The following is a 17930-nucleotide window of genomic DNA, read 5'->3' on the forward strand; positions in this document are numbered from 1 at the left end:
GACAAATCATAGCACATAATGCGTAAAGAGTTCTTCTGTCAGACTTCAAACATAAGCAGTAAAATACAGTTCAATATTAGGGAGTCAGTGATGACAAGACTGAGAGTTTTTTTTGGTTTGGTTTAAGTTTTTAAGTCTTAAGTTTCATTTTAAAACTCATCAATGAGCCTGTGGCCGCTTCACCACTGTCCATTCATTGGACATTTTTGATAGATACTGACCAGTGTTGGGCATGTTACCTTTAAAAAGTAATTAGTTACAGTTGCTAGTTGTGTTCCCCAAAAGGTAACTGAATAAGTAACTACATTATAAAATATAATAACCAGGAAAAGTAAGTATTCTGTTTTAAATGCTCAAATATGTCAAATAACTTGGACTAACCTCCTAACCACTGTTTTTTTTAACTGTTTTCTTATTTGACATATACAAACACAAATTTAACAAACACAAAGGAGATGTATATTACAGTTACACTTGCTTGAAGTTCTTTAAAAGTCTTTTTTCTTTTTTTCCTTGTTGACTAGATCTTTGTAAATATCAGTCAGTATTCTATCTGGAATTAACCAACTCACTCAGTATTCCTCCGCACAGAATACTGAGTGAGTTGGTTAGTTCCAGATAAGCGCCTTTTTTTCAACCAGTTGATGAACTAAAAAAAAGTGTAGACTACATAACGTACACTTTAACAGGTGTACTATTTTGTGGCGGGACTTCTTGAGTCAAGTCACAGCACATTTTATTGTCAGTAACGGTAACGAGGTTATAACGAGGGAAACAGTAACTACTGTACTCGTTCCTGAAAAAGTTAGAGCCGTTATTTTTTAATGCTGTTATTCCCCTCACTTATCCTGACCACTGTAGAGCGGGAACAGCTCACAACAGCTGCAGCTTTTCACCGACTTATGTTTTTAGCACTTCATGAAGCTGTTTTGTAGCAGCATCGCCCTTTGTCCAAGACAAATCTCTCCCACGGGAGACCAATAAAATGACTTTGAGTCGTCCTTGTGAAACTGGATCAAATCCTTACGCTGCACATGTTTCCTGCTTCTAACATCAACTTTGAGGAGAACATGTTCACCTGCTGCCTAATACAGTACATCCCACCCACTAACAGGAGCCATGATAAAGTGTTATTCACTGTTCTCCACTTCACCTGTCAGTGCTCATGTTGTTAAGCCTGATCGGTGTATAATGTTCAGGACAGTCAGTCTATGTTTCTCATTCAGCTGCAGGTTTACTTTGTTTCTATTTGCATGCTCCGTTCTTATAATAACAGCACCTCATCCTGACTGTTTCTTGCAGAGAGGTTACCCCGCTAAACACGAGGTGTGTCAGTTCCACTTCACCTCCTGGCCCGAGCACGGCGTGCCGTACCACGCCACCGGCCTGCTGGCGTTCCTGCGCCGGGTCAAAGCTTCCACGCCTCCCGATGCCGGGCCCGTGGTGGTCCACTGCAGGTAACCCGTCGCCTTCCGTTTTCAGTTTTAAAAATAAAACCACAGTCTCAGACGTTCTTTATCGTACTTTAAAGTCTTGAATCTTTAACACTTTTCAGCACAGTTAATTCAGCCTGTTTATTTCTGCTTGAGTTTGTGCTTCTATGCATTTCCTGAAATAACTTTGAGCCTCTTGTATATGTGAAAGTGGAGAGCAGAAGAGTGTGAAAAACAAAAATAGACCAAGACTCTCCAGCAGGATAGTTCACACATAAATAAGCAACAGATTCACAAAAACAGGGAAAGTTGCGGTTTTGACCATCGATTCCTGCCTTTTCAGGAAACGACTTTTATTATCTGTTCTGGCTGCTTGACAATCATCTTAAAATGACAAACAAAGCCTTTGCTCACAGATTTAATATTCACTCAACTGTAAGTGTGTGCATACAGTGAGCCAGGTTTGTTGTTTGTACTTTCATCATGTAAGAATTGAGTAATATATGGAAATTGGCTCGTCTGAGATGGAATCTGCCATATGATCATTATAATAATAATAATAATAATATCATTATTATTATCACAAGTCTTATTCTAAATCTCATTCCTAGTCTAAAGAGTTTAATAATACACCTTGACAAGAACACACATGTACTGTATGTAACAGGTGTATGCAACATTGATCCCAGCCTTTGTTCCATGTCACCTCCTGAACTCTGGTGCAGTTTGAGATGCAAAAGAAAGAAAAAAGAAAAAGAGAGAGCATCTTGGTCAGTTTATAAGTGGATACAGATCTATTTTAAGATTTAAAACCACCACATTTACTGTTGCAACAACCTTCCAACATGGTGCCAGTGTGAAAGGCCTGTGAGCTGCCATCTGTGCCATACATGCAGAGATAAACACTACCCAGTCAGAGGTGATGGCCAACCCTCCACAGACATGGGGGGAAAAAAGAGAAAAGGATTTGGCAAACAGCAGAAAAGACGTTAATCGCAAGTGAAATGAAACTACCACAGACTTGAAAGATGCGCTGTGTTAGAGTAGAGAGGTGGCGGACGTGGAGGGACGGAGCTGCACCACACATCCTGGAAAGCATTCAAAGCACATACATGTCCAGAGAGCAGGAGGAAGGCTTACACAACTGTCTCCATTGCAGAGACCAACACAAACAAGGACACCAACTGCTTTAGCACCCAGTGAGTGGCTAAATACAGTAGCATCTCCTGAGAGGGAAATAAAAATGCAGCAGAATTAAGGCATACACTGAGAGGGAGAGAGAGCAAAGTCTTGAGGGACCTTTAAGTCTGGAGATTTTAAAAATATTACCCCACAAGTGCACTGAATTATACTCTCATTACAGAGATATATCAGTTGGCACTGGGGAGGACCTTCCTAAATCAAAGGTTTTTTGGGTTTCTTTTTTCCAGTTGAAAACATATGAGCTGCATTGTTAAACCCCTGGTGATCTGTCTACAGCTCTCCTGTGGATTTGTACTGTTTTCCAAAATAAAAAATTACAGAAATAAAGCAGGAAAAAGACAAATCCAGTGGTCGGCTCTTTACATTTTTAGGTGTTTGTTTTGCCTTCTGGCCCCCAAAATGTGAGAATTGACAAAAAAATATGTAATTTTCAGGCTCCCTAGGTTGAAATCCATGTGAAAATAAAGAAATCCATGTGGTTTTATGAGCTGTTCCCTCAGTTGTCTTCTAATGATGTAACTGCATAACCCCACCCCTACCTGGCGGGGCAAGCAGTGGTTCATTCATTTGCATTTAAAGGGACAGGCACTGAAACCAGCTGTTCTAAACAGGGCTCCGTATATGGTTTGAATATGATTTGTAAAGATCAAATCTCATATGGTTTTTGTCTGTTCAGACTGTTATAAAGATCAAACTACAACATACAAACAACATACAATCTGGATCTGCTACAAATCTAAATTGGGCACGCAGTGTGAAAATCTCAAGTCTGCACCAGAGTGTGATTGGCAGCTTTCTCTGGAGCCTTACTGTGTTTCAATCCTCATTGAAATGTGCACAACATGCAACCGAGTCAGCTAATGAATTATTATTGTACAGCATGTAGAGACACTGTCAGAAATAATCTGCATTGTGACTCAATGGAGCATGAGCATGGGTAAACATCCAAGTGGAACTTTGCCCAGATGCTGAGATCTGCTCCTTATCTTTAGTTTTCATTCTGGCTGTGGGCCTTATTTTAATTCTGATTAGAAAGCTCCCACTGTATCCTGCTGCATCTTATCATAAATGATGTGCTTGTTTAGCAACGCTGATACACAGGGAGGTGTTTTTTGTCTTTTTGTTGAAGAAAACAGTTAAAAATCTATGAAGACAGATGTGTTCTAGAGGCATAAAACATCCCAGTGTAAAGAACTCAAATGGGCTTTAAAGGAACAAACCCTTATCTGATGTGTGCCGAGGCATTCACAGGAACCCACACACCTACCTTTACAGCAGCGTTAGACCCAGACATGAAAGACGTAGGACTTGATATAGGGTCTTTATAAATGTCTCGGCACTCTCCAACTAAAAGGTTTTTAACTTTCAAACTTCAGCTTAGATTTCCCTTTTTTATGCTGCCAGAGCACAATGGTCACTTTATTCCTTTTATTTTCTTACCAGAACAAAGCCCATTATTATACTTGACTTTGGGAAGAGTAACTTCATCATTACTAAAAGCTCCCTGCTGAGGCTTTTTTATTTTTATTTTTTTCATTTCAGTGATGTATTCAGGCTTGTCAATCCTTTCTCCTTTATCCTCTTTTGCACCAGTATGGGGGCGGGCAGGACCGGCTGCTACATTGTGCTGGATGTCATGCTGGATATGGCCGAGTGTGAAGGAGTGGTGGACATCTACAACTGCGTCAAGACCCTGTGTTCACGACGCATCAACATGATCCAGACTGAAGTGAGTGGGAGGGCGGCGGTGCACCAGAGAGGCCGAGTTCAACTTTTAACAGAGAGAGTCTGGTTTGATCCCTACAGGATGAAGGACACTTTTATATTTGACCATTACTAAAGGTGACTGTCAGACAGTTTATTCTTTTCAGGTTAGTAAAAAATAAAAGAGAACACTCCCACGGCCACCAGTGCTTGAAGAGCTGTGCTGTTACTTTCTATTAGAAGTTTTTTTTTTTTAGAATTTCAAAGAGAAATTACATTCAAGATAAATTTGACACTTAATGAAAACAGAGAGTCAAGCGACAATAATAGTGCACTCAGCAAGAATCCCAATATTATATAAACATTTATATAACAATTTCAGCTCAGTGTTAAATAAATCACACACTGCATCCCACATGGAACAAGTTGTGATATATCAAATATATTTGTTATATTACCCAGCTCCACAAAAAAAAGAAAAAAGGTATTTTGCAAGACAGGCAGACAGGCAGTAACATTATTATGCAGGTGGAGTCTGGATGGAGTTGTGTCTGGTCACCTTGGAAATGTAATGTATGCTAAAACTGTTCTTTTAGCATTGTTTTGGTCTCCACCAGCTCCTCATGAAAGTAAAATTGGCTCTGTAGCATACAGTGATCATCAATATCAATCAAACTAATCCGTTTTTTCTTTTTCCAAAAAAACATCTGCTCACCCAGCTTGAACTGAGTATTTGATTAGAGCAGAGTTTGTGGGCCAGAACACTAAAATAACGAGCTTTAACTTTAGCGGCCTTCAACATCTGTCTGCTTGCTGCATGGTGCTGGATGTGTAGCATACTGTGTGTTCAACGGGGCTTCTCCAAAGCCTTCTGCAGCTGGAAACATGTTGTTAAGAGCTGAGATTATGGGGCGTGAAAGACCTAAAGATGGGTTAAAGAGCTGCCCTTAGCGTCAGCTGACAGTACTATATGGGTTTCTCACTGCACATTAGATGACATAATGATTAGCTTCGTTGTCACTATAAAGAAAATGGATGATGCAGGTTTGAGTTTTAAGAATTTGAGTAGTTAAAGTCCCTACAAATAACTTTTAACTGGATATGCAAAAGTCTCTTTTTTCTGCTGATGTCTCTGTATGAGCTGCAACCAGGGCCGTTGCTAGGAATTCTGGGCCCCCTGAAAGAATACTAAAGTGGGCACCTTTCCCCTGACCTTTCCACTTTTTTTCTTAGGTTATGCATTATCATTTTTTATTTACTTTGTTTTGATGCTAATACAGCATTGCTATGAGTAATAATCAGGGTCGGGTTGAGTATTAAAGGTGTAAAACATGAAACAGCAAATTATCTGTAAACCGCTAATGTACCTGCATGGTAGCATACTAGCATGCTAAAACATCTTACACAAGTTGAGGATAGTTGAATGTTACTTTAGCCACTGTAATGCTTCTGTCCAATGAAAGACAAATGATTTAATGGTACATTCTTTATGGTTTGAAAGTCATTTAATTTAATTATCACTCATTACTCATTTATAAAGGCAATTTATATTAAATCATTCACCTTCAAACAAGTCATAAAACTACAGGATAGTACTGTCAAGTGTTGTATGTAAAAGGCAAAGCATCATTAACTTTTCATGCAGAAAGATACTGGTTTTAATTGTGTAAATAAAGACTCTAAGACATCCGAGTATTGACTGTGCGCTCCCAAACATCCCAAACAAACAAACCAGAGAAAGACCTTAATTACTGGAGTAAACACAGCTATTAAAAGTTGAAAAAGATTCTCTTATTAACACGTCTACAAGTGGAGACAGTAATGCAAATACCCAAAACAATGGTATTTATCTCCCTTTCCACCTTTCAGCTGGAGCCGGCCTACCAATTGAATACATATTGCTGTGATTACAGGATGCATTAGAAATGATAAACAAGTTGGAAGAGGGACATTTTTTTGCGCCTGTATGATTTTGAATGCATCCTCCACTCTTTAATCTTTTGTTTGGTTGATTGTCAAAACAAATTTCTCGGTTCCCTTTTTAATTGCACAGCTCATGATGTTATTCATATACATAGTGTGTGGGCAGTGTTTGGCTCCTCTGATGTCTGCTTTCTGCACTTTCTTACCCCGTTTACAGACATTTTCCTGCTGGGGAATAATGCCAGAGAGTGGGCCTGACAGTGTGAAGACTGTTTGACAGTTATGACTATTAGTCAACATTCAACGGCAGTAATTAAATTTTAGCATTGTTCTTCACAAGTGGGCAATTAACAGTCAGGAGGCTCGTAAACGTGCAGCGAGGGGATTTCTTTGTGACTTTTTGTTTTTAATATATTTTTTTCCTCTGGTGTTTTAGGAGCAGTATGTGTTCATCCATGATGCTATCCTGGAGGCCTGTCTGTGCGGAGAGACCGCCATCCCTGTTAATGAGTTTGGTCTCATCTATAAAGAGATGCTGAAGGTTGACTCTCAGAGCAACACCTCACAACTCAGAGAGGAGTTTCAGGTAACACACATACATACACACACACACGCGCGTGTACATGCATTTTCTATTTAAGTTTGTATGAGCATCTATTTCAGGGGTTCGCAAGGAAGTTTGGCCTTGGGCTATTTTTTCTAGTCCATTCAATGGGGGGCAAGAACATAATTAGAGTATAATTTATCACTGTTCACATATGGCATCGAGGCCACAGTCAGATGTTATACCTACATTATGCACACATCATGATTACTTTTTAAGTGGCCTGTCAAGCAAAGAATAGACCCCTTGACACATCTGGTTGAAGAATTTCAGAATAAAAGTTCTCAATAGCTTGAAATAAAGAAAGAAAAAAGTTCTTGTGCTTTGAAGTTTTTGGAAAATTCACTAAAGAAAGCAAACACCGGGTTCTGATTAGCTTTGGGAATAAATGTTAAGTGTGAATGTGATGTACGTGTTGAAATTGAGTCGTTTAGCTGCAGCTATTTAGAAAAATTTAACAGAAAATCAACAGACCAAAGGCCTATTCAAAGAGGAATATCATGCCATTATTTGTTTTTGTACGATAAACCAGCAGAGCTAACACCAGCTTTACTGATACAGTGGGTTAGTGTTTTCAAGTGATTTCACTTCAGGACGTTATTAAAGGAGACATATTATGCCCAGGTGTCTTAAAGACATGTCTGTGACATGCTTTGGTCAAAATCCCCCAAGAATCAAACATCACAGCTCTTTTCATCCTCTCAAAACAGCCCTGTTCAGAACGGCTGCTTTCAGTGTCTGTCCCTTTAAATGCAAATCAGCCACTGCATGTCCCACCCCCTTCTACTGGTACCAGGTAGGGGTGGGGTTATGCAAATTCGAATCCTAGTTACATCACTAGAAGACAACTGAGGGAACAGCTCATAAAACCACATGGGTTTCAACCTAGAGAGCCTGAAAATTACAGATGTTTTTGTCAATTCTCACATTTTGGGGGCCAGAAGGCAAGACAAACACCCAAATATATGTTGTAAAGAGCCTTCAAAAAGTCATATTTCTACAATATGCTGTTTCCCTCAGTTGTCTGACAATGATGCAACTATTTTTTACATTTGCATAATACCACCCCTACCTACCTGGTAAAAAGGGGTGGGGCGGGACAAGCAGTGGTTCATTTGAATGGGACAGACACTGAAGCCAGCCGTTCTGAACCGGCTGTGGAAAAGGGGCGTAATATGTCTCCTTTATACAGGAACCTTTCTCCACTTTGAGGCCACAGTGGAGAAGGGTTCCATGTGAACATCAGTTGAACATGGGTTGGTCCTGGCAACTGCTGTCAGGGGCAGGGGGCGTGGTAAGTGGCAAGGAGATCCCCAGTTTGAATGTTGTGTTTAAAAACTGCACCAAACAAACCTACTGACTCTACCTTTAAGTGAAAACCATTTCCTTTACAGCGATTTTACTTCCTTTCAAGTAAACAAAAATGTTCACATATAAATATCTTCCTTTACATTGGACTGCGAGTATTTGCAGAGAGTTTCTCTGCAATGCCCACACTCATTTACTAAACGCTATTTCACAGTTGATATTACATTCCCACATCTGAACTTTAACAGTTACATATTTCAGTTTCAGTCTTATTACTGCTTGTTATTTTTGCTTTACAGTAATTCTTTTTTTATAGGCTGCAGATCATGAAAATCATTATGGGGGATCAAGTCAAACACAAGACTGTCTGACTGCGCTGCAGTTTTCTTACTGTAATTTGTGCACACCTTGCCGCTACGTGACTTTATCCATGACATGAGTATCAGCCTCACACAACAGTATCATGACTGCCTTTGAATTTCACATTTACCCTGTAAAACACACTGTGCTGCAGGTGTTTAATGAGAAAACTATGAATGCTGACATTACAGCGACAGCCACCAACGCTGAAGCTGCTTATCTAATTATTACACGTTTGACACGGCGACCAGGGGGCTCAGTATAAATGTTTTAGATTGCAAACAACACCACATATTTTATGTAATGTTAATGCCACGTCCAGTTAATACCAGTTATAATAGTGTGTTTATTGATTGGCAGAATCATTAGAATCTCTTCTCTCTACCAGCTGCACAGTAACCTCGTTCCACATGAGCCGACCAATCAGAAATGCCTCTCAAAGTGCAACTTGTTGCCCGGAGGCAATATTCCCGCTCCGAGCCGGAACGTTCTCCTCATTCGGAACTGAACCTGTGGGGACTCATTCACAATATGAGCAGAGTTAGATAATAAGTTCATTTCAATTTCCTTTGCTTCATAATGTGCTTATTCATAATGTATGAGATTGCACTAAATGTGTTTTTATCCATTAAGGCCTGGTGGGGATTTTGACTGATAATAAATATGTTTTAAGTTTCCCAGAGATGATTGGAGATAGTTGAGCTTGTCAAGTATTGACAGTCAGGCTGTTTGAGCAGGGAGTATTTCCATTGCCTCTGTCCATCCGTCTTTGATCCCATTTCTGTTCCGCTGCCTCTGTCTCCTCTTATCATAATCTGAATTCTCACTCTTTCATTTTATCTCTGCATCTCAACACATTCTCACACACTGGCGCCAACCTTTCTAATTATCTTCTCTGCACACTCTTGTCTTCTTCTCTTCCCCGCTCCTCCTCCTCCTCCTCCTCCCTCAGACGCTGAACTCAGTGACCCCCCACCTGGATGTGGAGGAGTGCAGCGTCTCCCTGATGCCCAGAAACCGCGAGAAAAACCGGAGCATGGACGTCCTGCCGCCGGACCGCTCCCTGGCCTTCCTCATCACCACGGAGGGAGAGAGCAACAACTACATCAACGCCGCGCTGGCCGACAGCTTCCTCCGGCCCGCCGCCTTCGTGGTGACGCCGCATCCTCTGCCCGGCACCACCACCGACTTCTGGAGGCTGGTTTACGACTACGGCTGCACCTCGGTGGTGATGCTCAACCAGCTCAACCAGTCCAACTCTGCCTGGGTAAGATGAGAGAAGGTGATACTGGTGCAAAAGCAAAGCTTTTTTATATGGTAACAGTGCCTGATCTACTAATTGAAAAAACGTACAAAACTATGGTGAACAACACAGTTTATTAATGCAACATTTTCTCACTAATGGTAGAAAGGGCTGCTCTGCCCTACAAAGGAAGTATCTGCATTTTTTCTTTTTTCTTTTTTTTTTGAGCAATCAAAAGTCTGGCATAATTCTCTTCAATCTGGTAGAATTTGATATTGGTACTGCTAAAATTTCCAGATTTATTGGGCTTTTTATTTTGCTGTCCATCCAAAAAAGCACAGTGAAACCAAGGAAAAGTGTAGTATGAAGTAAGAGTACTGTACTCCCTATTCTATAATTTCCTCTATAATTCCATTGGAGTAAAACCAAGCCAAAGTGCTGCATCTGCCATAAAACTGTCAAGATTGGTCACAAAATATGCCATAAAATGGTCAAAATTGGTCGGAAAGACAAACTACAAAACACATTTAATTCAGTCCACCGTTATCTAATCAATTATAGACTTGGTAGTTATTCATAATTTGATGTTTAAACCTGACAATGAAAAACACAAAAAGCTGTTTTTCTCAGTTTGGCATTTTTACAGATACTGCACTTTGTCTTTGTAGGTCAGAGCTGTTGTCAGTATCGTTTATTTCCATGTTTCCAGTGCTTGAATCTAAAATTGTCACGACATCCATTCCACACCCCCACTCTGCCAGCTGATGTGCTTAGCATGGGGTCACACCAGTGTATCCTGCGCGCTGCCAGATGCTTCATTAAACTTTGATGTTTCCCTCCATTACACGCAATTGTTTTAAAATATTTGTAACACATCCTGCATTTGGAATCAGTGGAATACATACACACTTAAAGGTACGGTTGGAGATCCTGGAGAAACGGTTCTAACAGGTCACATTTTTGAAAGTCCGTGAAGGTATCACCTTTGCGGAGTGAAGTCGAAAGTTAGCGATGCTGTGCAGCGTTGCTAACTTTCCTCCAACCTTTTCTCATGGCTCATTCACATGAAAGAAAACACCTGACATAAACCATCCAACATCCAGCTTAGAGCTACATCACCACCTACCAGACTTTAGTGTGGTACATTGTATCACTGGCGTTGTCATTTCCGTGGCGTCACTTGTTGATAACTTGCGCACGCGATTAGTGCACGAAGAGCGATACGCGCAGAGGACGGAGGGAGAGACAAAGATAGAATAGAATAGAATTGAATGGAATGTCTTTATTGTCCCATGGGGAAATTTATTTTCACACTGTCACAAACAGCAAAACACTGGTCAACATGGTCAAGATGGCAGCTTTATTGATACATCATGTTCCAATTGACTTGAACGTGGCGTTCAAAATGATTGGATGGTGTTTTTACAGGATTGTCTGTCCCACAGGTGACTGACTTTTTTATTTTTGTGAAAAAGCATTTAAAGGTCCAGTGTGTAGTAATTATTGACAAAATCTGAATCTACTACCCATGAATATATTTGTATAAGTGTATAATCACTATAAAATAAAATTAGTTTGGTATTCGTAGCCTTATAATTCTTCTTTTATATAGCAAGGGTCCTGAACAGAAAATCCAGCCAGTCAGAGAGCAGGTTTAGTGAGTTTCGCATTCATAAATAAACCAGTGAAGAAGAAAGAGAAGGAAACAGCAGACATATTGTAAAATGGTTTAGATCACCTCATCGCTCCATGCTCCTGAAATACTCCCAGTCGTCCCGATTGTGGTAAACAAGTTTATTTGTCCTCGGAGGCCACCGTCACTTTGCTGACGGGAGGGGTTAATGAATAAATCTGGGCGTATTCTTGCCAACTTTTACGCCATGCCATATTTTCCTGATGAGTGGTCTTGAGTGAGCTTCTTCATTGCCTGACTCCATCTAATTCCTGGCTAATCCAAGGTTATGCAAACAGAAGAGCTGAGACTTTGTGATAAGCACCTACTCCTCCACTTGACACTGAGGCTATACACACTCAGTTAACTATACTACCACATAACTCTAGCAGGCTGTAAACATGTTTTTATTTCTGCTGAGTTTTACATGGGAGTCTATGGAGACTGACTCCCTGCTGCAGTCAGACTCAAGTGGCCGTTTGAAGACTTGGGGCCGGATTTACTAAGATCTCAGATAGCGGACGCTATATTGTTTGCGCCCGCTATAATATTGCGAGTTTGGTTAGTGCACGCAAAACAGGTGATCTACTAAGAGTAACCCGCTAAATGAAAACACGTGCAAACCGCAATATGTAAATGAGGGTTTTGCGCGTGTAATCGTTTCCGCCATGGAGAGAGTGGACAGAGAGCTGGACGGACGAAGGGACAGAATGACATTTGATCCGATGCATAATGACAGCATGTGTGTTCATCTCTCTCGCGCTCTGTTTAGATAAATAAACACAAATCGCTACAGGGCCCAACTCGTCATAGTGACTAACAGGCAGCAGCTGCAGCGACAATCACACACCTGTAATATGTGTGTGTGTGTGTGTGTGTGCCGCCCATGATCGAGTGGATTAATAGAGAGCTCAGGTGGGACACACGGATCTAAACGCTCTGACCACGGACCAGAGGGATCAAAGACGGGTGAAGGCAGCGGTGACGTCTCTCAGTCCGGGACCGGGACCGAGAGACGGAGCTGAGCAGCCAGGTGAGAGGAGAGGAGAGGAGAGGAGAGGAGCGCACTGCAGGACAGACGTGCCCCGTGCGTAACGGCGCGTAAAAGACTTTTAACACGGCTGAAAAACTATTACAGAATGACCCAGACGTGAGGAAATGCAGAGATGTAAGATCACGGGACTCTGACAGGTATCAAATCAATAAACGCATACGTTTTGGCAAAGTTGTATCAGTTAGTACATGGTTTTCAGACGTGGTGAATAAAGACGCAAAAACAGCCACCGCAATCTCTTCCTGGTTTGGTAAATCACATTGCACGCGCTAAATAAATCTATTTGCATCTACTCCTCCCAGTATTTAGCACGTTCTGGCTGAAACGCCCATATTTACATATTCATCAAGGCAAACACGCTAAATGGATCACACGTGCTATTCTGCTCGTGTGAGGGACGCAATCCTCGGTGCGTCCGGTTAGTAGATCAGGTTCCACATGTGTTTGCGCGTGCAATCACGTTTGCACACGTTTTAATACACGCAAACCTTTAGTAAATCCGGCCCATAGAGTTTTCAGCACCTCTGTGTTAGCTTCATTTCATTTCATCAGAGCTAGTGTAGCTAGCAAGAGCGCATGATGCTTCTGTTGTCTGTAACGTACATTTCTGAACACCAGGTTCAGATATTTAAGTGCCAGTGAAGTCTACGTTGGGCACAGGCCGGGCACAGGAACTGGTGTTGTTGCTCCAACCTTGATAATAAACCAGCTGGAGATGAAATTGCTTTGAAGTGGAAAGCATTTCATTTTAAACCTCATAGTGTTCTAACTTACCATCATCGTGTCACTTTTCACCATGAGCGACATTAAAACACTGTGTGGCAGCATCTTAATCACAGCTGGATTTTGAGTAGTGCCACGCTGTGCATTTACCTACACTTGGATAACAGAGATTGGACTCTTTCTGTCCTCTTACTTCAGACAATAAATTGTCCAAGAGCAGTGTGGATCAGGCTCCAGCAGCAACAGAATCATGTATCTAAAACCTGTTTATTCAAGACTAATTATTCAAATAATGTGGAATCACAAAGGGTTTTAGTTTAGTTAGATGTTGAGGCAGCTAAGGTGATTTCAGATACTGGCTGCTTCTACCTCCTGAAAACTGTCCAGGACACAGAACCTAAAGACAATATAGAAAATGTGAAGTGTCAGGGCAGTTTCCACTGCAAATAGCAAAGAGGCAAAGTTTAAGACTAAATAAAAAGTATAGGGAAAAATGCTTTGTTACCAGAGAGCTTTCTCCTCTCTCTTTAGTCCTGTCCACTTAGCCAGCAAATTCTCCTGCAAAGAGCAACTCCTGCTCCTCTAGAAATCGCCTTGTAGATGTTGATATTCTCAAAGACAAGGAGCTCTCCCAGAGCTGTGTTGAAGGTAAAATACACTTTGATCCTAGCTTGAACAAGAATGAAATACTACAAACTCAGCCTGATGTGGGCCTTAAGGTTTTCTTATTGCAACAAATGTCAAAAAAGGTAAAAGTCACGACTGGAACAAAGCACTCTCATGTTGAAAACTCTAGGTGGAGCATGCACAGAATCTCTTTTCATGGTTCCCGGTGAAAACAGCACATATACATAAAGATGCATACAGGGACAGCGATTTCACTGGATGATCCACTTATGACCATGGAATCACCATTTATTGCAGTTGATTATTTCATTAGCATTTAATGAACTGGCAAACAAACTGGGATCTGAGCAGCGTCTTTGCTTTGATGAACAACCGGTTTCCAGCTGCTGAGATATTCCGAGATAGCGATTACTGAAAAACCACATTTTTCTAGTGTCCGGGGCGGGCGGCAGAAACGACTGCCATCAAAATCTCAGAGTGTTTTCACAGCTCCTCCTGCAGCACATCGCTGACTGTGAGTAGCTCTCCTTGACTTCTTGAGTTCTCTTGACTGCCTAAAAAGACAGAGACTCACTCGTACATTCAAAACTTTTTTGCATGGCAAGTGTAATAGCTGGTTAAACAGTATGGACAATGCAAGAATGAGTGCTGCATACAAATAGACTGTTTACGTCTGGAGATATGTTCACCATGTTCTCGGTCCTTCTGCAGTGTGCACACTTTGGATTGTTTGTATGGGGAAACACCAAGTCTGCAGCTAATGGTTATTTTCATTTTTGATTCATCAGTTTGAGTTTTATGAAGTGTAAAATAACAATTTATGAAGATGAAAGTCCTCATCCACAGTTCTTCTGCTTACTTACACAAACTACAGCGATATAAAGCAGAGAAACGCCACATTAGATAAGCCGGATGTAGCCCTATGTTCAGTTATTATCTGCTGATACTGTCCACTGTCAGTCTACCAGTCAGTTCACTTTTGCTGAAAGAAATCAATGCAGATGTATAATCCCTATGATTCATACAGTGCCTTTAGAAAACCATCATTTTAAATAGCAAGAATCGTCATTTAAAAAAGCAAGAATATTTGTCATAAAGGCTGGAATCAAAACCCATTAAACTAAACATTGTCCAGGTTTATTTTACATATAACCTTTATGACAAAAAATGCCAAAAAATGTTGAGAGAAAACTAGAGTAACAAAGTCATCTGTCCCCTGACGTTATACTTTATAGATCCACCCCTTGCTTCAATTACAGCAATCAGTCTCTTTTGACCCGTCGTGATTCACATTGCACCTAGATTGAGGAATATTTACCCATTCTACTTTTCAGAATTGTTTGAGTGTTTGAGTTCGCTCAAATTCTGAGTGGTGAAGAATTCTCTCTTCAAGTACATCCACAGACTATCTATTTGATTTAAGCTACTGCATTGTTATTTTGGTGGTATGTTCAGGATTGTCATGTTGGAAGGTGAATGACCTGCCTATCTTCAGCTGTCTAGCAGAGGGATGCAGGTTTACCTCAAGAATTTGGGTGACTTTGCAGCATCAGTTTTCCCTTCAATCCTGACCAACTGAAGAGAAACGCCCCCACAACATAATGCTGCCACCACCATGCTTCACAGAAGGGATGGTGCGTTATGGATGGCGTGCTGTGTTTGGGTTTCGCCAAACATGGCGCTTGGAATTCGGTCCAAATTGTTCAATCTTATGCTGTGTCTCAGTTCAAGGGCTGCATCCTTTGGAGGACGCAATTGAAGGCTAATTACATCACAGCGTGTTGACGAGGCCTGTCCCAATTAGATGGCTCCTCCAAATGAAGCCGACAAATCTGGCCTTCTCTTGCCTGTTCTATAAGGACACACCGCACCTATCTTCCATGGGCTCCCGTATCCCAAGATTCTTTGCGCGCCGTATTGGAATGTGTAGGGAGCACTGCGCTGTAGCCATGGCAGCCCGAGGCGAGGAGCTGAGGAGCCGTTGGAAGTGTTAAAGAAGCCATCACTTTTGGGGCGTCGAGTGGCGCAGGAGGTTAAACACGCGCCCCATGTATAGAGGCCGCAAGTCCTCGCTGCAGGAGGCCCCGGTTCGAATCCTGCATGCCATTCCCCCTCTCTCTGCCTCCCCATTTCCTATCTCTCTCAACTGTTCTATCTAGTAAAGGTGTGAAAAGCCCAAAAATATATACTTAAAAAAATTTTTAAAAAGCCAGCACTTTCAAATGTTTAATGTTATGATGTCAGGAAATTCTCCCAAAAGCTAGACCGTCCCATTTACCAACGGTTGACATGTCAGCCCCTAAATTTGGACACAGCCAAGGGGGCAGTTGTCGGTCTGAGAAGTGAAGCTCACTTCCGCGTTCAAAAAGCTGCAACCCCCTGGGCTGTCGCTGGGGGCTGGCTCCAGAAGGGAGCAACTCCAATTGAGCCCCATGTTAAAATAGCCGATTTTACAGCTTTAAAAAACATATTTACAGCCTGGTACATTTCATTTTTTTGGTCTCAACCGATAGTTTTCTATCTAACCCCCGCACACACTCTGAGGGGGGTGGGGTGAAAATTTTTTTTTTAAAACTCTACCGTTTTACTGTTATTAGGTTTAAAAGTTCTGGCCAATTAGGGCGCAGAACCGTTGAGTGACAGGTCCGGCGCCCCTGGTTGCCGCTGCTACGAGGCCAGTGGGCGGGCTCTCGGCCGGCCAACGGCCGCACCGCTCCAAATATGGCAAGTAGAATCCAACATGGCGCGGCTCAAACCCCCGTAGTAGCGGCACAAAACAGACTCCCCCAAACCAATGGGTGACGTCACTGACGCTACGTCCATTCTTTTTACAGTCTATGGACACAGCTCATCTGACCATAATTTGTTTTTCCACATGGCAACAGAATCATCCAGGTGTTTTTTTTTGTTTGTTTTGAATAGCATAAACAAGACTCAGGCCTTATATAAATACATGAACACAGGTATTTTTGAAACTGAAGTTTTGTTACTATATACTCCATATGATGATACTCCATACATACGCAACTGTAAAGTCTCCTTCACTGCTCATCCAGGCGCCTCTGTAGATGAACAACTGTAGGCCTATATGACAACCGTATAAACAACACCAACTTTGTCCTGTCCATTTTAGCTCGCTAACATTAACTCTGGTTATTACACGGCTCTTGAATGCTGCTCTGCGTTCTACAACCTGTTATTTCTGTTTAGAACACGGCTCTCTTGAATACTCGATTCTGATTGGTCAATCACCAATATTCTGCGGTGTTTATTTCTCGATAGACCACCGCTGAGCGGACCGTTGCTAGGGACTCCATAGCAACGGCCGACTCTGCATGTCCGGTCACAATGGCCGCTGTTTTTTGCTGAGCCTCCTCCCTCCTCCCGTTGTGCATTTGAAGCCTTTGATAATCAATCAGTGGATCGATGGATTACCATACCAAAAACGTTACGTGTATTTTGTGTAGTCGTATCTGTCATAAACAAGAGATTATGGGGTGCGTTTGTGTCGCGGAGCTACAGAGAGGAGAGGAGCTGTGACACGGTCAGTATAGGTTCTGATGCAAGTTTACTTTTCAGCCACGTATGTGGAAATAAGGAGGCCTCCACTCTCCTTGTAACAGGTTTTACAAGTCGTTTATCTAACATCACTATTAGTCCCGAAAGCTATTTAATGACGGTAAAAATGAAACATAAAGTAAATATCCTGCATTAGTTTCTCTTTTCTGTGCTGCCTTGGTCAGAGCGGCGTCCCGAGCAACGGTCTAATTTTACATGCAATAAAATCTCTTTTATCATTATATTTTGTGTTACATTATTGAATGATTTAGTTGTAGGCCGTGTTCTAAGCGGTGATAATGTATAGTTGGTCGGTTGTTATGAGAAATAAACCCCTTCAGTTGTATGAAACCCCTCCGCTTCGCGTCGGGGTTCCATACAACCTGTCGGGGTTTATTTCTCCATAACAACCTCCGAACTATACATTATCCCTTACTTAGAACACGGCTCTCTTGAATACTCGATTCTGATTGGTTCAATCACCAATATTCTGCGGTGTTTATCTTTCTCTCGATAGA

The 17930-nt window shown here is 41.6% G+C and overlaps 1 protein-coding gene across 11 annotated transcripts in view; it reads left to right on the forward strand.

Annotated features, from left to right (window-relative positions):
• The window catches only part of ptprua (protein tyrosine phosphatase receptor type Ua), a 266297-nt gene that overhangs the window by 233752 nt on the left and 14615 nt on the right, over positions 1-17930 (forward strand). For all 11 annotated transcript variants that reach the window (XM_085792302.1, XM_085792303.1, XM_085792304.1 and 8 more), the window contains 4 exons: positions 1303-1457; positions 4230-4365; positions 6700-6849; positions 9488-9802. In XM_085792302.1, coding sequence (XP_085648428.1) covers positions 1303-1457; positions 4230-4365; positions 6700-6849; positions 9488-9802 — 756 coding nt within the window. The remainder of the gene's footprint in view (positions 1-1302; positions 1458-4229; positions 4366-6699; positions 6850-9487; positions 9803-17930) is intronic.

Source organism: Trachurus japonicus, chromosome 11, assembly GCF_045865225.1.
Source record: "Trachurus japonicus isolate A0001 chromosome 11, Traja_1.0".
NCBI classification, from domain to species: domain Eukaryota; kingdom Metazoa; phylum Chordata; class Actinopteri; order Carangiformes; family Carangidae; genus Trachurus; species Trachurus japonicus.